Here is a 24025-nt window from a genome sequence, read left to right as displayed (position 1 = left end):
TAATGTATGCAATGCTGCATTCTTGCATCAATTTTATCATTCATATATTTGGTGGTCTGCAGACAAGGCAGATTTTGACACGAATTGGCCAAAAAGAGATAAAGATTCCAAATACAGGCAATGTAGCAGAAGAGGAGCAGTGGGACATGTGACAAGTCTAAACTTAACAAACTTTTGTGATTCTATTGAATTTACTCTACTTCTAAGTAGTACTTCTAGGGACATGTAAACCCCCCAAAATATTTTAATCAGTAAATAGCCTCTTTGAAATCTTTCAAAAGCTTCCATTCTGGTTTTTAAAATGTTAATAGTAAGGATACTGCAATCAATTAATTAGGATTAGGATTCCACCCTTGAAAATTGATTGTTGGCTACTGAACATGCTCAATTCTTCTTAATTCAGATTACTACACATGCCCTTCAGACTAATGGCCAATGAAAAGAAAGAATTTGCTTTAGCTGTCTGCTCCTATTTTTACTCCTAACCTCCTCTCCTGTACTAAGCTTAACCATTACAGTACACAAATCAAGTAGAACTTTTTATTAAAGAAAGTTCTATAGTGTAAGCCTGCTTTCTTGATTGCATGGACTTTACAGCGCATATGTGCTGTTTGCAGGTGTAAACATGATATAACTATGTCTATGTTGTTTATGATCAGGGTCGGACTGGGCCGACAGCTCCAGCACTGCAGCACTTCTTTGTGACCTCCCCCTGCCCGATTGCATGAAAAAGGTAAGTACTGGCTGGCTAAGTAACGGAGACAGAGGGGGATTTGCAGATTGGGGCCCCTGGGAGTGGCGGGGTGGGCCTTGTGCAGTGGCACCAGTGGGCATGGAGCACCCCCCCAGGTGGACACTGTCTATAATAGTTGTATCACATAGGCCATTTGTGTGCCAAGAAAATCCCTCTAATAATAGAATATTTTCCCCATACTTACTGAAAACTGTATGTACATATTTTAGCTTCTTACCTTGTGGGTCCTGTACTCCAGCGATGTTTGGTATGCTAATGCTGCTCAGCTGTCCAAAAATATAGGAACTCATACAGAAGAACAGATTTTTAACAATGATGCAAAATAAGGAAAACTTACTTCAAATTTGTGCTGCTTCTTAACACGCCCATCATTATCTTTATCTACTTTCCTATCATCACTGGTAAACAGACCCTCGCTCTTCTCTTCTGGCAGAGCGACTGAAAAGATAAATAATATAAGTTCAAAGAAATCTGATCTGCATTGACTATTATTTACATTAGAACAATCAATAAAATCATACTTTTTTTAAAAAAAAAAAGAATATCTGCGACGTGTCGGATCTTCTAAAGAAAACGGGGGTGAAGGAGAAATCGCAGGTAACAACTACATTTATCCCACTGTCGGACAAAGTGCGTTTTCATCCAACAGTCGGATAAATGTAGTTGTTACCTGCAATTTCTCCTTCACTTCCCTTTTCTTTAGAAGATCCGACACGTCGCATGCGTTTCGCATGTCGGCTCCAAACGCATTGTCAAGTCCTACCCTAATTTTGCAGTGACGCTAATCTCCTTGTATGTCAGGGCCCTTAGAAGCAAGTCTGCTGTGTCTATTAATCAAACAAACAACTAAAATAAAAGTACCTACAGATACTTTTTACAGGATGCCACAATCAGGTACATGTTTTAGTCACTCTACTAAAATGAATACAAAAGAATAATAAAAATGTAATAAAAGTAATAACACAAATAACTAAAGAAAGCACAAAAAATACTGATGCTACTTAAAACTTCTTAGCAGACATGCCCTATATATTATGACTTCTGTATGTATTATTCAAATGTATGTATATTAAAGGAACAGTAACACCAAAAAATTAGTGTTTTAAAATAACGAAAATATAATGTACTGTTGTACTGCACTGGTACAACTGGTATGTTTGCTTCAGAAACTCTAAAGTAGTTTATGTCAAGGCTGTCCAACTGCCCCCCCCCCCACATGAAAGTCTGCCTGCTGTGATTCCTTACAATGTTCAAGCTTAAGGGCAGAGAGACATAGGCAGATTCAGGGAGATTCGTTGGGGGAGATTAGCCGCCGGCTAGAATGAAAATCGCCAGCAGGGTGGCACTTGGAGCGCTTAGAGATAAACTGCCCTCCGCATTGTTTAAATCTCAAATACTAGCAATATTGCTACTATTGGTATTTCACGCTGGGTCATGTGATCGGAAGATACGCTGGGCTGAAAGTATAATCAGTGTTGGACTGGGACACCAGGGGCCCGCCCAAAAACCTTAAACGTGGGGCCCACTCTCAGTACTATTATTCTTCCTCTCTTTACTCACCCTGTACTCGCCTAGTCTCTTTTCTTTACATACTATAATATATTATCCATCTATTTTGCCTCACAGAAATAGGGATGGCCATGAAATAGGCCAAATATTTAGAAGCAGGAGGGCCCACTGACACCTGGGCGCACAGGGAGTTTTTCTGTTATGCCGGTGGACCAGTCCGACACTGCTGTTTGTAGCAGTGCACGGTAACAGAAATTTTTTTTAAATGATGTTCAGTCCTATAGCACCTAATGTTAGCTGGATTTCATATCTTATCTTACACTCAACCCCCAATATGTAGTTTTTTCAATCCCCACAATTCTTTTGTTTTTTTTCAACATGCCCAGCCCGTCAGCATTAGCCTCCAGCAATAACCTCTCCAGCGAGGCAGTTCTCCTTACATCCCAGCAGAATTATATCTCTTGCACACCAACCCCATGTTATCATTCCCTAGTAATATTAACCCATACAGCCCCAAAGGATCTTAAACCCAGACTTTTTACTCTTTAGCTACTTGTTTATATGCTCAGTATTAGATACTTTTATAGAAATCGAAGCTTGCTTACACTTAGCCTCCCCAAGCCTTTAATAAAATCCGCCTATGAGCAAGAGCATTGTGCCACTGTATGTAGTATTTTATTATTATTATTACCGTAACATGTATTTATATAGCGCCAACATATTGCGTAGCACTGTAAAGTAAATGTGATTATACAACTACATCACACGAATTACATATATAGAATATATGGAGTAACAAACATCACAATCAATACAGGTACAAAAAGGTGAGGAAGGCCCTATGCATAGGCATACAGTCTAAAGGGAAGGGAGTAATACACAAGGTGTGGGAGTGGGCAAGATCGAAGTAAGTGGGTGAGAAATGTGGTACTGTATGTGGTGTTGCGTTTGGTAGTTAAGCAGAGTGAGGGTAGGCTTCTCGAAAGAAGTGCGTTTTCAGAGATTTTTTGAAAGCAGAAAGGTTGGGAGAAAGTCGGACAGACCGTGGGAGAGAGTTCCAGAGGAGGGGTGCAGCCCTTGCAAAGTCTTGAATGCGAGCATGTGAGGAGGTAATGAGAGAAGAGTTGAGTAGCAGGTCAGTAGAGGAGCGTAGTAAGCGAGTGGGTGAGTATATAGAGATGAGTTCAGAGAGTAGGGTGGAGCAGAGTTGTGAAGTGCTTTGAAAGTCAGTGTCATTAATTTGAATTTGATTCTGAAAGGTAACGGAAGCCAGTGCAGGGATTGACAGAATGGCGAGGCAGAGGAGGAGCGGTTGCTGAGGTGTATGAGCCTCGCAGCAGTGTTCATTATGGACTGGAGAGGTGACAGTCTCTGGAGGGGGAGGCCAATTAAAAGAGAGTTACAGTAGTCTAGACGCGATATGATGAGAAAGTGAATAAGAATTTTGGCAGCGTCTTGGGTGATAAATTATCGTATTTTGGATATGTTCCTTAGGTGGAAGTGACATGATTTAATAAGTGACTGGATATGAGGAGTGAATGACAGGGCAGAATCTAGGATAACCCCAAGGCACCGGGCCTGGGGAGAGGGGGTGATAGTGGAATTGTTAACTATGATGGATACTTCGGGGATGCTACTGGTGTTAGTTGGAGGAAAGAGAACCATTTCAATTTTAGAGAGGTTTAATTTAAGGTAGCGTTGCGACATCCAGGTAGAGATATCGGACAGGCAGGAGGAGACGCGAGTTAGGAGTTCTGGGTTGAGATCAGGAGATGAGAGATAGATCTGAGTATCGTCAGCATAGAGGTGGTAGTGGAAACCATACAAATTTATTAATTTGCCAAGGGAGGAAGTATAGAGGGAGAATAGTAATGGTCCCAGGACAGAGCCTTGAGGAACTCCAACAGAAAGAGGTAGGGGAGAAGATGATAGTCCATTGTAGGAGACACTGAAGGAACGATTGGTGATGTAAGAAGAGAACCAGGACAGGGCTGTGTCACGAAGGCCAAGCGACTGGAGGGACTGGAGGAGGAGAGGGTGATCTACAGTGTCAAATGCGGCTGAGAGATCAAGCAGTATTAGTAGTGAGAAATGATTGTTGGCTTTAGCGGTTAAAAGGTTATTAGTTAGTCGAGTCAAGGCAGTTTCCGTGGAGTGTTGTGGCTTAAAACCAGATTGTAGGGGGTCCAGCAGGTTATTGTCAGAGAGGAATGAGGTAAGTCGGTTGTAGACTAGGCGCTCAAGTAGTTTAGAGATGAAAGGTAGCAGAGAGATAGGTCGGAGGTTGTCAAGATTGGAGGCATCAAGAGAGGGTTTTTTTCAGAATGGGGGTGACAAGAGCATGTTTTAGTTGAGAAGGAAACAGTCCAGTTGAGAGCGAAAGATTAAATAGGTGAGTTAAGGCTTTGATTAGACAAGCATTGGTATTGCGGAGAAGTTTTGAGGGAATTGGATCAAGCGGGCAGGTGGTAAGGTGAGAAGAGGCCAGAATCTTTGAGACTTCCTCATCAGTGACAGGGGTGAAGGAGCACAGGAGAGACTGGGAGCACAGGAGAGACTGGGGAGTGTGGAGGGAGGGTGGTGGAAGTCTAGGGGGGTTGAGTAGTGTAATGTCCCTTCTGATAGTGTCAATTTTGTTTTTGAAGTGCTCGGCAATATCTTGAGCAGAGACAGATGTGCATGGAGGGGGTGGAGAAGGGGAAAGGAGAGTGTTAAAGGTGGAGAAAAGTTGTGCTGGTTTTTTAGAAAGGGAGTTAATGAGTGAAGTAAAGTATGTTTGTTTGGCTCGGAAGAGGCTGGTGTTAAAGTAGCGCAGGGCAGATTTGTAGCTCCAAAAGTCTGATTCTGAACGGGATTTGCGCCAGCGACGCTCAAGTGCACGTGAGTGTCTTTGGAGCGCTTTTGTATGAGCAGTATGCCAGGGTTGAAGTGGTTTGGGTCTAGAACGTTTAGTTTTTATAGGAGCAAGCTCGTTTAGGGCAGTGGTGAGAGTACTATAGTAGACAGAGGTAGCCACATTAGGACACGAGATGGCGGAGATATTAGAGTGAAGAGAGTCAAAGGAAGAAGAGAGATGTGACACGTCTACAGCTTGCAAGTCACGGTAAGTACGTGTTTGGGGAATAGCAGGGGGTGAGGAGGGAGTTAGTGACAGTATGAACTGTCCATATTATAGTCCTGATAGGTTTCCCTGTCTCCTGCTTTATTCTGGGGGGTTGTTAGCATTTGAAAATTGTTTTTAGGGGCCCCTAAGGTGTTTAATCATGTGCTTGGGGGGTGCAGTGTTATCCATATAGGAGGAGGCGGCATATGTATTTAAAGCAGCTATTCACCTTCAAACACTTTTTTCAGCTGTATTGTTTTCAGATCACCAAAATTAAAAGACTTTTTTCAATTACTTTCCATCTTTTATTTCTTACAATTTTTCCAAAATCAAAGTTTAAAGTTTAATGTCCCTGTCTCTGGTGTTTGAGTCTGGCAGCTCAGTATTTCAGGTGCAGACTATGAACTTTTACAATTCTCCAACATTTAGTTACGGTAATACATTTTCAGCAGCATGTCTGGGGTATTAGCAACTCTTGTATTAATTCTATCAGCTGCCTTTAATGAAACCCAGAGCTTCGGTCAGCAGGGACAAAGATAAAAAATGTATCAACTAAATGTATCAATTTAGAACAGTTTAGAGATTTGGCAACCCCCTCCTAAAGCTGCTTTACATGTAGAAAATAGAACTTAACTGGAAAAAGATTTTATTTCTGGAAACCTGACTGAACAGAAAAAAGTGTTGGAAGGTGAACAACCCCTTTAAGGGTATGTTTGTGGCATATTTAAGTGTATGACTTACATTATTCACATATGAGTGGTGAGTGATATCCCTGCAGTGCGCACCAACCATTTGGTTTTTTTTGGTGTGTTACCACCATTAATGTGGACATGGTCTTAAAAGTTCTTGAGAAAACATGGGTGTGGGTTAAATGGGTGTTGTTTAAAGGTGGTGAGGTCAACACTGTCCCTCCACCGTGTAGGCCAGAAAAATTCCGGCCCTCTCTACCACAGAAGTTGGACAGCACTGGTTTATATAATTAAGCTGCTGTGTAGCCATTCAAACCTGAAAAGGAGAAAAGGCACAGGATACACAGCAGATAAAAGAGAAGCTCTGTACTATACAATGGGATTCTTTAAAACATATCTGTTACATACAGTGTATCCTGTGCTTGAACGGGTGTCCCCATGGCTACACAGCAGCTTGTTTATATAAACTATAGTAGTCTTTCTGAAGCAAACACACCTATTTTTTTCAAAATTAATCAGATAATAGTGATGCTCCAGCAGAATTCTGCACTGAAATCCATTTCTCAAAAGAGCAAACTGATTTTTTTATATTCAATTTTGAAATCTGACATGGGGCTAGACATATTGCCCCAAGTCATTTGACTTGTGCTCTGATAAACTTCAATCACTCTTTACTGCAAATTGGAGTGATATCATCCCCCTCCCTCCCCCCCAGCAGCCAAACAAAAGAACAATAGGAAGGTAACCAGATAACAGCTCCCTAACCCAAGATAACAGCTGCCTGGTAGATCTAAGAACAGCACTCAATAGTAAAAACCCATGTCCCACTGAGACACATTCAGTTACATTGAGAAGGAAAAACAGCAGCCTGGCAGAAAGCATTTCTCTCCTAAAGTGCAGGCACAAGTCACATGACCTGGGGCAGCTGGGAAATTCACAAAATGTCTAGCCCCATGTCAGAATTTAAAATTGAATATAAAAAAATCTGTTTGCTCTTTTGAGAAATGGATTGCAGTGCAGAATTCTGCTGGAGTAGCACTATTAACTGATGCGTTTTGAAAAAAACATGTTTTCCGATGACAGGATACCTTTAAGTAGTGTTTTTGCTGGCTGCAGGATTATAACATGAGATTTTTTCTGGTAAAAGAATACCTTAAAACTGTGAAAACCCACAGTAATTTATCTTCACATGTGACGTTAAGATTTTTCTCTCACTAACTACCGATTTTAGTGTGATCCAACAAATCCGTCAAATTATCGTGAGGTTAGTAGGCACTGAACGATCATACATCTAACAATTTTTTGTCCGACATCGGTCAGAAAATTGATCGATCAGGATAGTAGATTTTCATTGTTCACAGTGAAATCTATCCACTGTCCAATTGTTTGCAGAGCCAAGCAGGCAGCTACCCACAGTTTTCCTAGTTTCAACTAGACAATATAGCTTGAAATGGTAGTTTTTGTTGATGGGCAAATCATACATTAAACTATCAAGATAAGAAAAGTTAAGCTTGGTCCTATGATAACAAAAGATCTTTTAATTTTGTTTTAATCTTAATGTCTATGGCCACCTTAAAGTTTGCATTCCTGGGAATCAAAGAAACAGCTAGGCAGGATCAGCTGAATTTGGCCCTCTGCGTGGATGGCCAAATTGGGCCCAGATACGCTTGTTTATGTAGACATACATGACAATCCTGTTGGCTAGGAACACATTGGTAATAATGCCTGATACTGTCCAATATCTCCAAGTTGCTATTAACTTCAGTAAAGGTGGCCATAGACCTAACAATTATAAGCTTTCTTGGAAAAGATCTTTCCAAGAAAGATTGTTCGTTTCAATACACGCCCTTAGTTTGGAGTGGGGCTTTACCAGAATTTTGGCTCATAAGGTTACCAGGACCGTGTTTTTGATGTCTCATGAAATATGTGGGGTGAGGCAAGATTCTCAAGTAGTAGTGGCTCTTGTTGGATGTAGGAACAAAATGTCTGGCTCAGACATCACAAAATGTTGCATGATAAGATTTTGTGGGTCAGATAAAGTCTGACCTGAAAAATCTATTTGAAATTCCCTGTGTAGTTTAGCCCTTACTTATCCTGCCATTTGTCTAAATCAAATTTCTGTCAGAAATCAATTTTAATATTTCCTAAGATAGTTTATTCTTCATAAACTTTTATTCTTCATAAATTTCAGCAGCAGGGCAGTTAAATAAATGATCATTAATTAAACTCCAAACAATCCCAGACATCTTTTAATCTCTCCCGCCGTTCTATGGCACTAGTTATTAAACTGTTTAAAATCATATAGTTAAAGGAACATCCAATTCCAGTAAAAGTTCACACAACACATGTTCTGTGCTGGAACTAGAAAACAATCAGCAACAGAACTGTTTACTGTGTTTATAGTTTAAATAGCAGATATAATCAAGGTAAAAGCATGTACATACATAATTATATATACGTATATACGTACAAACATAATTATGCCTCTTTATAGGTCCCTGGTAAGGCCTCATCTGGAGTATGCAGTGCAGTTTTGGACTCCAGTCCTTAAGAGGGATATAAATGAGCTGGAGAGAGTGCAGAGACGTGCAACTAAATTGGTTAGAGGGATGGAAGACTTAAATTATGAGGGTAGACTGTCAAGGTTGGGGTTGTTTTCTCTGGAAAAAAGGCGCTTGCGAGGGGACATGATTACACTTTACAAGTACATTAGAGGACATTATAGACAAATGGCAGGGGACCTTTTTACCCATAAAGAGGATCACCGTACCAGAGGCCACCCCTTTAGACTAGAAGAAAAGAACTTTCATTTGAAGCAATGTAGAGGGTTCTTCACAGTCAGGACAGTGAGGTTGTGGAATGCACTGCCGGGTGATGTTGTGATGGCTGATTCAGTTAATGCCTTTAAGAATGGCTTGGATGATTTTTTGGACAGACATAATATCAAAGGCTATTGTGATACTAACCTCTATAGTTAGTATAGGTATGGGTATATAGAATTTTAATTAAAAGTAGGGAGGGGTGTGTGTATGGATGCTGGGTTTTCATTTGGAAGGGTTGAACTTGATGGACTTTGTCTTTTTTCAACCCAATTTAACTACGTAACTATGTAACTACTATGTACAGCAATGCCTGGTGTCCTATTTTAAAAAAGATTAATCTGTTTATTTGTACATTTGTGCACAAATCAGTGATAAATCATGATATAAATATTTGTATATATCTATATTAAATATGCATTTGAATCTGTCTTTGCAACCTGTAAGCAGTGAAGGGGTTGTTCCTAATTCTGACCATCCTTTACTGAACTTTAGGGTAAGGGCACACGCTTCTGGGAGATTTAGTCGCCCGGCGACAAATCGCCTCTTCTTCGGGTGACTAATCTCCCCGAAAAGCCTTCCCGCCGGCTAGAATCTAAATCCTCTGTGGGATGGCACTCGGAGCGCTTCATTTTCCGAAGTTGCCTCATGAGGTAATTTAGATTCTAGCCGGTGGGAAGTCTTTTCAACAAAGCACTTCTACTTCGGGTGACTAAATCTCCCCTTAAGGGTTAGTTCACACAAGGAGTCACCAGGTGACAAAAAGGAGATTTTGTCACCTGGCGACTAATCGCCTCGTCTTCTGAGCAACTATCTACCCGAACTGTCTCAGCGTGTTTTCCCATAGGCTATAATGAAAAGTCGCCTGTGCTAATAATGCACACGCGGCAATGCGTTTTCCCAAAGTTGCCTCAAAAAAAAGGTTACAAAATTATACAGTAGGACTAAAGGAATCTGAAGAAATAGAAAACTATTCACACGGGTTGCTGAAAATAATTAGTAATAATTATTTATGGTATACCGACTTCTGATTATTCATGGTGTATTAAGCAGGGTTCTTGATAAAGATTGGAATAGTTTGACAGTTTGGATATTAGGAAAAAGTCTGATAGGCCATGGCAAGGAATTTCATGGGGGTGCAGATCTTCAGAAGGAAATGAGTAAGGTAATGAAATAAGACAAGAGTCAAAGGTCTGAAAGATAGTGAGCACAAAGGAGTACATTTTGAGACCACAGCTGTAAAGACATGTTTCATTGTTAAGCATAAATTGAGATCAGAGCTGTGAAGACAACTTTCATTGTTTCATTGTTAAGAATAAATTGGGGCCCCTTAAACTGGCCATATAAGCAAAATAATTTCTGGGGACCATTGCCTGTCTACTGATTACTCTTTTGGATCCTGATTCTGTACTGCACTGTCTGATTGGTTATTGATACTAGCCTGTTTCCTTGACTGCACTCAGCTTGTTCCCAGTTACTCCTGTGACACTTTCCAGTTCCCTTACCTGCCCAGAACCCTCACTTTTGTTCTCTCACTTTAAGACATGGCGGCATCGTAGTAGTGAAGGGCTCCTCCTGACGTGAAAGATGGCTGTTATAGGCATCTATTCTGGGTTTTTGGCTACCCAGCAGCATGTTTATATAAACTACAGTAGTATTTCTGATGCAAACTAGTGCAGGGCAACAGTACATTATTTTAAAACACTTTTTTGTGTTGTTACTGTTCCTTTAAGATGCTTGTTAATGTTAATGATCATTTATGATGGATGAGGATGAATGCCCAAACTGTTTTGTGCATTATATTTTTTTATGCATTGAAATTATGTGAATTGCAAAAGGAATCTTCAAAAATAAAACAGCGTTCAAATACAGTAGATGTGACTTGTAAAAAAGAGCCCCATCCACAACAAAAGAATTAAATTATAAATGCAAAATAATTTTTAATGATGAATTATTACTTCATATGATACAGCTATCCTTATTATTAAAGTTGAAGTGTCTCTGCGTCCAGTCCCTGTGTCCGTGGGATTGCGCTACTGCGCATGTGCCCCACGGACCGTCTCTGGCGAATTCATCCAGTCCCTGTGTCCGTCTGTTTTTATAAATGTTTGACTACATATGTTCTAGCGCCCGTTAATTTAACGGGCTTAATGTCTAGTATTAAGATAAGAGACAAATAACTTACCTTCCAGGTGAAAATGCTCATTTGCAATGTTGTATTTACAAATGTCACCATTTGAATCCTGCCAATATGTAAAAGAGATATATAAAAATCATAGAAATATACAGCACATAAATACAGCTATAAACCATATCTTTCAACTGAAAAAAAAAACCACCTGCCTAGCATGAAAATTCTTTCCCACGAACAGAATAAAACACAATACTTGTATATATTTGTGTCAAATGCACATTGAATTGAAAATTCTTTAAAATGGAGTACCCCTGGTTGCAATCAATGGTTACATTAACCTGCTTTACCTATATAAGTCAATGTCTCATCCAGTCTCATTCAGCTGCACTGAGGTTACAATTATGGCATTGTACATAGTTATGTGTGTCTGGCTTTTTTTTTAATCCTACATCATTAATGATTATGGGACCTGTTATCCAGAATGCTTGAGACCTGGGGTTTTCTAAACAATGGATATTTCCATAATTTGGATCTTCATAACATAGGTTTACTACAAAACCATGTAAACATTAAAGGGATACTGTCATGGGAAAAAAATGTTTTTAATCAGTTAATAGTGCTGATGATGCATTAGAAGAACTAAAAAAATATAATTGCTGGTTCAGGAATTACATTTTATATTTATATGTAGAGTGAATTATTTGCAGTGTAAACAGTGTGATTTAGATCTAACAACTACATCATGACAGAATCCCTTTAAATGAACCAAATAGACTGGTTTTGCTTCCAGTAAGGATTATTTAGCTGGGATGAAGTAAAATGTACTGGTTTATTATTACAGAGAAAAGGGAAACCATTTTTAAAAATGTAGATTATTTGGTTAAAATGGAATGGAGGGCCTTTCCATAATCTGGAGCTTTCTGGCTAACATATCCTATACCTGTATATTTGATATATGACAGGGCTGCTAAAGTGGATCAAATATGTTTAGTAAATATGCCCTCCACATGGTTTCTATGGCCCTGAGTATACACAAGGGCTCCACAGTCTTCCTTGTATAGCAGATTTGGTAAGTTCTGTGTCTCCCAAACGCGCCAATACCAAATATATATCATTTTATGTAGATTTCTCACTTCTATAGATCAAAAAACTAGAAACAGCAAACTACCAAATTTCCAGAGCACCGCTCCACAAAACTGCATACATCTGATTTCAAGGTCAGTAGGTTTATGCTAAAAAACTACACATTATTGGAAAGAACAGATTCCAAGCCTCAAAGCTTTCTTACATTTGGCAATTTTTTGGACATTTCCAAAAATAACCTCAATACTCCAACTCTGAAGCATTGTATCTCTCGCACATATCAATACATACCAAGATGAAACACCCTAAATATGAAAGCCTGGGATCCGCTGAATAGCTTGATGCCCAATATGCATAGGTACACCTAAGTATGTGGCGTATAGGGGCCCCAGAACAAAGACCCATACGAGTTATCAGTTCTGTAATTCCAGATACTGCAAAATCAGTACATTTACAGCATTTTTCAAGGGGCAAAAGTACAAAAATGTATGTTCACCCCCGAAAACCATATATTTTTGGAAAGTACACATTCCCACCAATTTAAAATGGGTAGGCACATCTTTCTACTCCAAAGTACCAAGCCACAAAGCTTTCCTAAATTTGGCAATTTTTATGACATTTCTGAAAATCACCTCAATACTCCAACTCTGAAGCACTGTATCTCCTACATATCAATACATACCAAGATAAAACAAACTAAATTTGAAAGACCGGGGTCCGCTTAACAGTTTGATGTCCAATATGCATAGGTACACCTAAGTAGGTGGAGTATAGGGGCCCCAGAACGAAGACACCCCATACGAGTTATCAGTTCTGTAATTCCAGATACTGCAGAAGCCACAAAAAAAAAAGCTCTCTGATTCCAGATTAAGCAGAGAAATCCCTGTCTAAGGCAGGATTTTTTGTTCTCATTTGGTGTGTGAAGGTGTTGGCTACTTGGTGTGTGAATTATGGGGAGTTTTGAGTTGATTTACTTTATTTAAAATCAATTTTTATTTTGACCCAGAAGGTGAGTGATTGCCAGCCCAGTTTCCTTCACTTCCTGTGGGCTATAAACTCACTGCACCTGGGTGTCAGTTTCACATGTTTTTTTTTTTTTTAATTTAGTTTCAGCTGAAATCGATCACTATTTGCACAGATTGTGTGTGTGCTTATTTTTATCCTTGCATTGTAAGGAGAGGAAGCTAAAGGGAGAAGGATTTAAGAAAATAACATCTTTTTTAGTAGCAGTGCAACTCCCAGGCACTTGCTCACATTAACCCTCTCCTTGCTAAAGCCTCTCATTGTTGCATTTACTTTTTGTTGATTAATAGAATTAAGCTTCCTTTTTTTTTTGTGGATTGTTTTGTAAAAAAATGGGAGGGAATAAAATACAAAATTATAAAAAAAATACCCCAGGCTCCTAAAGGAAAATGAGCTGAAGGACCCAGCTGTAGCTCTGCTAAAAAGCAACAGTCTCAGCCTTTGTCAAAAAGCTCCACTGCTTCTATTTCTGCTGTTGCAGCCAATGTGACCCCTGCTAAAACATTTGCACAGGCAGTAGCTACCGGCAACAACCCAAGCCAAGTCACTGCTGGGGTAGAGTAGCTTACAAGGAAGCATGGGGTTAGATGTCTAATGACAGGAGCTCATGGCATAGAGGCTTACATAAAAGCTGCAGCTGAAGTGGTGGGCCCCTCTGTAATAGTGGCAGCAAGTAAAATGTATGGGAAAGCCATAATATTTGCCCGTACACTAACTGCAGTGCATACACTGGTGCAGAGAGGCATCACAGTAGGGAGTAGTCATATCCCTATAGAACCCCTCGAAGGATTAGGCATAAAGATAGTCTTATCTAATGTGCCCCCTTCCTGCAAGCCCTTCTCAACTTCCCTTGGGTTGCAAGGAGAGCAGATTGAGACATATCCTCTCTTTTAAACGGCAGGTGCAACTACATTTAACTCGGGGTCAAGATACTATTGAGGGGTCCTTTGGTGTTCTATTTGAGGGGGTGCTGTATAAACATTTTTTTTTACAGCACAGTAGAAGTGAGGTGCTTCCTTTGCAAGAACCTGGGGCACACTCGCCAGAGTTGCCCCAAAGGGCATATTAAGACCAGGAATGTCAATGCATCTCCCCCAGTGCTGCTTGCCAAAAACCAACTTCACCCGGTTATGAGCACTCCTAAGGGTGTGGGGGTGCCGGTGGTTGTGACACCTGTCTTGGTGGGAGCAGAGAGTAGCATTTCCTCTTCAAATGACTAGAAAGAGGAAATTTAAATACAACTGGCTGATACCTGAGGAATGGGTTTCAGTGGTCAATGATGGAGCACCCCCATACAAGGGCAAAAAGGGCAGCAAAGACATCTGCTCCTCATATGGTGATATTGTCTGGTCCAGCTGTTGGATGCAGTCAACTGGTGCCAGACCATGCACCTATAGACCCAGTTGGGGAAGATGAGATAAATGGTCTAGAGAAACTTGAACAGTGGATTATGGGTCACCCCACAGAGTCAGGGGTGCTGCATCTGTCTCGAACAGAGGATGTTCCCCTGGAGTATAAAGGGGCACCTAATGAGACCCCTGCAGAGAGGGCTGTAAGTGTTCCTGAGGTGTTGAGCTTTGGGAACTACAACCAGACTCAGTGTTTAGTGCCTCAGGGTATTTCACTCCAAGAAATGGAGAATATTGGGACAACCCCCATACAGGATACTGCAGACAATGCTGTGAGGGAGGATTATGAGGCTGGAGTTGTAAATATGGAGGATAGCCAGACAGACTCTGTGAGGTCTACTGTGCATGTTAAAATCTCTCCTCCATTTTTTTCCACTGACCCCAATATTAATGCCATTCAGGAGGCACAGGAGTGAAAAGGGCAGAGGTTGCCCATCGAGCCTCTAAAGCTCCTGTTGTTAAAGAGCCAATTCCATCTGGAGGAGTCAAACACCTCCAATGGTGTTCCGAGTGAAATCCAAGTATTATCTGAGCCGTTGCAGGGTCTCCAGACTGCAGGTGCTTCTGATTCTTCAAACGAAGAAATACGATGTGATTAATGGCGGAGCTCTGCCCTTGCACGCCAGCTCCTGCTGAACTGCTGCTCTCGCGATGAATCGGCTCCTTCCAGCCGGCTTCTACTCACACACTCTCTGTCATCGCTGTATAGCGCTGTTCAAAGCATTATCGGAGTCTGGCTTGTTAGTATCAAATAAATGGCTTTATTGAGTGCTTTAACATAGCTGAGGAGGGGGATTCACATCTAACGCGTTTCGTGTCAGTAAACCTGACACTTCATCAGAGTAATTAGTGCATACCTGTGCAGGTGCTTAAATAGTGACATGTATGCATATCATTAATAAATTAAAGGTGAAGAAACATTCTTGTGAAACAACAATCAAGTTCTTAAGATTATATATATAAAAATGAAACAAAGTAATATAATCCTTATACCAAAGTGACATTCGTTTTTTACTAAATATAATGACTTTTTCCTAATGTTGTATATATATTTTCAGATATATGATCTGTATTAATAATTTATTATACTCCATGTCGTCATACTATTGTAAATAGATAAATAAAATGTGATATATACACAAAAAGTACTGTGTTGTATTAATAAATATAAATAAATAAATTAAATTCTTGATTAACCATTTTGTGATCAATTCATTAGCAAATATTAGTGTAATAAATTAGTTTTAGTTTAAATGTCTTAATAATTGGATAGTGCACTTATGTTAATAAAAACTTTTTTGTTCACTCATATATATCTTTGCATTATTGATAATAATTAAAAGTACATATCCATATAGATATAAGAAAACCTAGTTAATATACAATATTAATATGTTCATTATAAACATTCCGAACCATTTCCTTTGTATTCTACTTGATTATTTGTTCGTATCCAACCCATTAATGGAACACTTTGACAGATAAGGGATTTCTCTGTAGAGAAGGTGCACAAGCCTATTCCAACAGATTATTAATTAGTAAAACATATATTGGAGAGATTAATACCATTCCATTTACTCTTTACTTATTTATTTGGTTCAATTAATTTTTTGTTATATTTAGGTAATTATTAAGTAAATTAATTGGTATTACTTGAATTTATGAAAATAATATCAAATTGAAATATCAAAATTACAATATAAAAAATAAAATGAGGAATGAATGTATAAATAGTAATCTATCCAATAAAGTTTTTTATCTCACACTCTCTGTTCAGCCCATATGGTGTAACTGTGTCCAATAGGGTCATCCATTTGACCTCTTTCTTAGACAACAATGTATCTATATCGCCTTTTCTCTTTCCCAGTTTAACTGCTTCAATTACCTGGAAAGATACAAAATATTCATTAGCCTCATGTTCTTGTATTATATGTTCTGCTACAGCTGAGGATACATCTAATCTATTAATACATGCTAGATGTTCTAGTACTCTATCTTTTAGGCATCTCTTTGTCTTACCGACATATTGCTTGCCGCAGCGACATGTTGCTAGATATATAACATCTAATGTCCTGCAGTTAGCATAAGTTCTACAATTATAGATTTTTTTAGTTACAGTACTCTGAATTTCCCTTGATACATTTATGAATCTGCAACATTTGCAAATATTCGCACCACATTTGTAGGTTCCAATAAAATTCAGCCAGTTAGTTTTATCTTTCTTATTAGGTAACATACTCGGGGACACCTTATCTCGCAGATTGTTTGCCCATCTATAAATAAATTGAGGTTTTTTTAGATCCAATTGTGTCAAGATAGGGTCTGATCTCAGTACCCCCCAATGTTTTAAAACTATATTTTGTATCTCCCTGGCCTCTGTACTGTATGTAGTGATAAATTTCATTCTGTTCTTGTCAAATGCTGTCCTCTTATTTCTATATTCACTTTTCTTATTGCTCAAAAGGTCAGATCTATTGCTGAGTACCGCTGTTTCATAAGCTTTCCTAATACATTCTGTACTGTAACCCCTAGATGTTAATCTATCCCATAATTCCATGGACCTGTCGTGGAAGGAGTCCCATGTGGAGCAGTTTCGTCGTAGGCGTATAAACTGGCCCACCGGGATACCTTCCAAGAGAGGTCCAGGATGATTGCTTTCTCGCCTTAATAAGGAGTTTCTACTGATAGACTTTCTATATATATCGGTGTCTATCTGAGTACCCTTAGTGATAAATTGTATATCTAGATATTCAATTGTATTTTCGTCACAGTTACATGTAAAACGTATATTTTTATCATTAGTGTTACAATAATCAACAAATTGTTTCAACTGTAGTTCTGTCCCTTCCCAAATGAGTATTAAATCGTCAATAAAGCGATAATATCCTTTTATATTGGTATTGTATATAGATTGTTCGCAGAGGATATGGTGTTTCTCAAACCAACCCATAAATAAATTAGCATATGAGGGCGCAAATCGCACCCCCATTGCTGTCCCACATCGCTGTAAATAGAAGTCATTGTTAAACATAAAATAATTGTGGGTCAATAGATACTCCACTGCCTCCACTATGAATTCATTCTGTTCATTTGAATAAAGATCTTTTTCTTTTAGCCAATATTGTAAAGCATATATCCCATCACTATGTCTGATAGAGGAGTATAAAGCCGTGACATCCATCGTCACCCACATATACCCTTGTTTCCACTCAATATTGGTAAGTTTATTAATAGCATCTCCGCTGTCTCGTAGAAAAGAGGGCAGTTGCATTACTATCGGCTGTATAAGTTTGTCTATATACTCACTTAATCCCTCATTCAGAGAACCTATCCCCGCAATTATGGGTCGCCCCTTAGGCTGTTCAAGGCTCTTATGCACTTTGGGAAAAGTATGAAAGACGGGTATTTTAGGAAAAGGACGCCATATATATTCCATTTCATTCTCACTCAAGATACCTTCAAATTTACCATACTCTATCAGTCTCCTAAGTTTTTTTTGGAAACAATATGTCGGGTCTTTGTCCAATTTAGTATAATTTGTCTGATCTGTTAGTTGTACTATAATATCCTGCTCATAATAGTCCCTATCAAGAATAACTATGGCACCCCCTTTATCTGAGTTCCTGACCACTATATCACGATTATCCCTAAGAGATTCTATTGCCCGGTATTCGTGTTTCGTTAAATTATACTTGGTGTTATCATTATTCAAATATTTCTTAGGATTTAATTTCCTTTTTTCTTTTTGTTCCTCCAAAGTTTTTAAATCACGTACTACCAGGTCATAGAATCTCTCAAAAAAAGGGCCCCTGTGGTTCATAGGATTAAAGTTCGATTTAGACTTTAAATCCGTATGGACGACAGCTTTGATAATGTTATCATCATGAATCTCTGGGACAAGTTCTGTGTCCATTACCCTCTCTTCACTAATTTGGTCTATTGCTTCTAATATATCCTGCGTGAGGAAATTGGGTTCCTGTTCTCTTAATACCTCATTCTGAATTGTATTTTTAGGGTGAAAGAATCTCTTAAGTGATAAAACCCTTGTAAACCTATTTATATCAATAATAGTATCAACCAGAGAAAAATGTGAGGAGGGGGAAAAAGTCAGTCCCTTAAGTAAGAGTTTTTCTCCATCAGTTAAAGTGTATTTAGATAAATTAATTACCAAGTCCTCAGTCTTTTTTTCCTCCTCTATTGTCGGTTGTTCCTCGTATTGTTCTTGGCCTTTCCCTTCTTTGATCTTGTATTCTTTCCTCCGCTTGTTTGTTCCTCCTCTCGTGCCTCTCTTTCTCCTTTTGCGGTTTTCTTTTTCTTTTTTGCCTCTCGTTCCATCTCTTGTTCTTCGTCCTGGCTCATCTCCAAGTCGCTTCCGGATGTCACTAAAAAAGACACACTGGGAGAAGCACTATCAGAATCTATATTTGAAACATTTGACACCATGTTTGAGGGTTTGCGTTTCTTGTCTGATTTCAATGCGGGTTTGAGGCGTTCCCATCTGCCTCTCTGTACATTCAATTTCATTCCCCATGAAAACACTCTATCCTGTTCGTAATCTGCTTTATCCCTCAGGAACTTTTTCTGTTTAGTGTCCATAATCTTTTTTTCCTGTGCATCCAAATCATTTTTATTCCGCTTCCCAATTCTATCGTATTCTGGATCATCTTTATAAACATTCAATGCGGTTTCAATTTGGGTGATTTCCAAACTCACTCTCTCCTGTTCTGTTTGGTATTTTTTAATCAATATCTGCATGAGTTTAAATGAACAGTCATTTAATGTTCGATACCAATCTTCCATAAATTTAGTGTCCTGTAATTCAAAGGCTGGGAATTTTTTCATCCTCAATCCTCTAGGTACTCTCTTGACTTTTAAGTAATTATCAAGTGTAGTTACTTCCCACCACAGCCTTAATTCTCTCATAGTAGTTTTATGCAGCTTTTTAAACAGAGTGTGCATTTCTGGGGCCGTGCTATTCCCATCATCGAGGGTTAAATCACCCCCACCGTTTTCATAGTTGGCACTTTCTTTAAATATCGTGCTTGCTTTCTTCAGCCGTGCTATATTAATGTGTGGTGGGTCCCTCGGTTCACGTTCCATTGTGGTTATCTCCCCCTCCATAGCATTCCCATGTGCGCTATATGCCATAATGATATATATAGACTGATAAATAAACGGAGCGTGTACCTTGCTTTCATCCGTAGTGCACTGTAGCTCCTTGCAGGGGTCTCCAACGGCTCAAGTAATCACATCCATGAAGTGATAATTGTACAAACGAAGAAATACGATGTGATTAATGGCGGAGCTCTGCCCTTGCACGCCAGCTCCTGCTGAACTGCTGCTCTCGCGATGAATCGGCTCCTTCCAGCCGGCTTCTACTCACACACTCTCTGTCATCGCTGTATAGCGCTGTTCAAAGCATTATCGGAGTCTGGCTTGTTAGTATCAAATAAATGGCTTTATTGAGCGCTTTAACATAGCTGAGGAGGGGGATTCACATCTAACGCGTTTCGTGTCAGTAAACCTGACACTTCATCAGAGTAATTAGTGCATACCTGTGCAGGTGCTTAAATAGTGACATGTATGCATATCATTAATAAATTAAAGGTGAAGAAACATTCTTGTGAAACAACAATCAAGTTCTTAAGATTATATATATAAAAATGAAACAAAGTAATATAATCCTTATACCAAAGTGACATTCGTTTTTTACTAAATGTAATGACTTTTTCCTAATGTTGTATATATATTTTCAGATATATGATCTGTATTAATAATTTATTATACTCCATGTTGTCATACTATTGTAAATAGATAAATAAAATGTGATATATATACACATATTTTTATTTATATAATCTTAAGAACTTGATTGTTGTTTCACAAGAATGTTTCTTCACCTTTAATTTATTAATGATATGCATACATGTCACTATTTAAGCACCTGCACAGGTATGCACTAATTACTCTGATGAAGTGTCAGGTTTACTGACACGAAACGCGTTAGATGTGAATCCCCCTCCTCAGCTATGTTAAAGCGCTCAATAAAGCCATTTATTTGATACTAACAAGCCAGACTCCGATAATGTTTTGAACAGCGCTATACAGCGATGACAGAGAGTGTGCTTCTGATTCTTCTCCTGCAACTTCTTGTGGAGAAATACTCAAAGTTCCAGTGGAGAGGGGAAATGATTAATCCCTTAGCCAGGAAGACCTCATGGATGAGGGGAACATCAAAGAGGAGGTTGACACAGTTGTGCCAAATCCTTTTACCCCAATTATCCCAGCTGAGGAACTTAAGATGTTTCTTGAGAGCACCCTTGGTGTTAAATTGGAGCAGAAGCTACATATGGCTGTGGAGAAGTGGCATGATTTGACTTTGGTGATCAGTTCTGTGAGACAATATATCCAAGATCATAAAAGAGGCCAAAAACTATGTAACTGCAGAATATCTCCGTATTAAAGCACTGCGTATCTTGACAGCGCTATATAAATAAATGATGATGATAATGTATTGTTAAGTTCCACAAAAAGTGTTTGTCACTCCAGGCCGTCTGTGTTACATCTCCGGGTCCAGGAGTCTAGTGGAACATACAATCTGATAAACTTGTATGCCCCAACTACTGGACCAGAGAGAAAGCGTTTTTTTTTTAATGTTTATCAGCCTATATGGAGACAATTGACTCAGATGAAGCCTTGATTATAGGGGGTGATTTCAATTACACCCTTGAGGCTAGGAACCGAAATGTTCCCCAGAAAAGGGATGCATCTGAGTCAGCTTTGCGGGAACTCATTGCCCATTTCTCCTTTCTTGACATCTGGAGCGAAAAGCTCTTGTGTCAAGAGCTACAAAATGTTTGAGCAGACAGCAAAACGCAGCGATTGACGCTCTGAATAGGGAGGTGCTTGATCTTGAGAAAGGCTGTCAGGCTCTGAAGACCAAGCCATGCAGTGTGAATATGTAGAAAAGAAAAGAAAGAGACTCTGCATAACATGGAACAGCAACAGGCTCGTGGTGCTTATGTGCGAAGCCGCATGCAGTTACTCTGTGATATGGATCGTGGCTCGCGATTCTTCTATGCTCTGGAGAAGAAGAAGGGGAAAACAAATCACATGCCTTCTTGCGGAGAATGGCACCCCCTTGAAGATCCGGAGACTATCCGGGACAGAGCCCGGTCCTTCTATCAGAACCTTTTTTCTCCGAATCCCATGTCTCCAGATGCCTGCACGGAGCTATGGAATGGGCTTCCAGTGGTCAGCGAGGGGAGAAGAGAGAGGTTGGAAATACCAATCACTCTAAACAAACTCTCTCAAGCACTCCACTTAATGCCCCATAATAAATCTCCAGGGCTGAATGGATTGACTGTAGAGTTCTTCCAGTTCTTCTGGGATACTCTGGGACATGATTTCCGGGTTCTAAATGAGGTCCTGAAGAACGGTGAGATGCCACTTTCATGTTGTCGAGCAGTGTTATCACTGCTACCTAAGAAGGGGGATCTCCACCTTATTAAGAATTGGTGACCGGTCTCATTGCTTAGCACAGACTATAAAATTGTAGCCAAAGCTATATCACTCAGGCTCAAGTCTGTGCTGGCAGAGGTGGTTCATCCTGACCAGTCCTATACAGTCCCCGGCCGGAAATTTTTTGACAATGTCTTTCTGGTTCAGGATTTACAACATTTTCCCCGGAAGGCTGGTCTCTCTCTCGCTTTTCTCTCCCTGGATCAAGAGAAAGTATTTGACAGAGTAGATCACCAATATCTTTTAGGCACTCTGCAAGCCTAAAGCTTTGGTCCACAGTTTGTGGGCTATCTGAAAACACTGTCTCTGCAGAGTATTTCGTTAAAATCAACTGGTCTCTGACTGCACCTCTGGCCTTCAAACGAGGAATTCGACAAGGATGTCCCTTGCCAGGACAGCTGTACGCACTGGCCATTGAGCCTTTCCTGTGTCTACTAAGGAAGAGGCCCACAGGACTGGTGCTCAGGGAACCTGACATGAGTGTGTTCTTTCAGCATATGCTGATGATGTCATCCTTGTGGCCCAGGACATAGTTGATCTTAAGCAAGCACAAGAATGCCAAGAGGTTTACACTGCTGCCTCATCAGCTCAGATCAACTGGGAAAAGTGGAAGGATCTTACTAAAGTGCTTTCTATGAGGGGGGAGGGATTTGGTGATTAACCAGCTGGTGGCCTCTCAGCTCTGGTATAGGCTGATATGATGTCTTAGCCCAACCCAAGAATTCATTGCTAAAATCCAGAGAAGGTTGATGGACTTTCTCTGGATGGCAAAGCACTGGGTCTCTGCAGGTGTTTCAAGCCTACCCTTGAGAGAGGGAGGGCAGGGAGTTGTATGCATACGCTCTCAAGTACACACTTACTATCTCAGCAGAGATACAGATACAGAGATAGAGCAGATACAGAGATACTTGTATGCAGATCCTTCTCCACAGTGGTGTACCCTAGCATCCAGCTTTTATCACCAGGTATGCAACATGGGGTATGACCGGCAATTGTTTGTCATCGAACCAATACTACCAAGAGACTCTAAAGACCTGGAGCATGGTAACTGTGCTAAGGCAAGGAGTCATTTGGGGAGGACATTCTAATTGAGCCCCTACTTTACAATCCATCTTTAAAGATCAAGATGTTGGAGTCCACCAGCATCCGCCACCGCCTTTGCAGGGCTCAGCTAACCAGAGTTGGGAATCTCCGGGATTTTGAGAGGTCAGATTGGATGGAAGCTCAGGCAGTTATACCACGAATGGGGTTCCTTATCACTAGGGTTCCACATTGTCTGCTCCAGGAGATCAAAAATAACCTCTCTCCTGACTCTCACAAATTCATTGATGGGGTTTTACATGGTGGAGAACCACATCCACCTTGGAACTCTCCACCTCCAGCCATAATAATAGCACCCAAGACCGGTCAATCCCCTGACACACCTCCTTCCCCCAACTTGAGCCAGTTGGTAAATTTTACCTTGACGTGCTTTTATGACATGACAAGAAAGCTATTGTACTCCCTCATGCTCCACACTGTACACTTTCTTGCTCTTGTCTCCCACTATGATACCATCTGGAGGCGGGTGTTTAATGAGGGTGAGAAACCCCAGTGGCGAGCCCTTTATTACAGCCTGGTGCCCAGGCCCACTGGAGACTTGAGTTGGAGAGTGCTCCATGGTGCTTTGAGCACAGGAGAGTACTTGGACCATTTTACAGACTCCTCAGCTGCTTGCCCATTCTGTGGCAAAGGGGAGTCTGTGTTTCATGCTTATTTTTCGTGTGCCAGCCTGCAACCTCTTTCGAGGAAACTTCACCTGCAGTTCTGGTTACATTTTCCCCTCGCGTTTTTATTTTTGGACGCCCAGTATTCCAGGACAATCGAGAGAAAGACTTTCTCTTCAACTTGCTCCTAGCTTTAGCCAAACTAGCCATTCAAAAGTCTAGAAAGCAATGTTTGGAAGGTGGGAATCCTCTACCGGTAGAGGCTTTGTTCCGGG

At 40.1% G+C, this 24025-nt stretch overlaps 1 protein-coding gene across 10 annotated transcripts in view; it reads right to left on the bottom strand.

Moving 5' to 3' along the window:
* nkd1.S (naked cuticle homolog 1 S homeolog) overlaps nucleotides 1-24025 on the bottom strand; it is a 154007-nt gene that overhangs the window by 9728 nt on the left and 120254 nt on the right. For all 10 annotated transcript variants that reach the window (XM_041561105.1, XM_041561110.1, XM_041561102.1 and 7 more), the window contains 2 exons: nucleotides 11060-11117; nucleotides 1092-1192 (listed from right to left, as the gene is read on the bottom strand). In XM_041561105.1, the coding sequence (XP_041417039.1) occupies nucleotides 1092-1192; nucleotides 11060-11117 (159 nt within the window). The remainder of the gene's footprint in view (nucleotides 1-1091; nucleotides 1193-11059; nucleotides 11118-24025) is intronic.

Source organism: Xenopus laevis, chromosome 4S, assembly GCF_017654675.1.
Source record: "Xenopus laevis strain J_2021 chromosome 4S, Xenopus_laevis_v10.1, whole genome shotgun sequence".
NCBI lineage: Eukaryota > Metazoa > Chordata > Amphibia > Anura > Pipidae > Xenopus > Xenopus laevis.
Note: the sequence above shows the minus strand (reverse complement) of the source record. Positions and strands in the feature narration are given on the sequence as shown.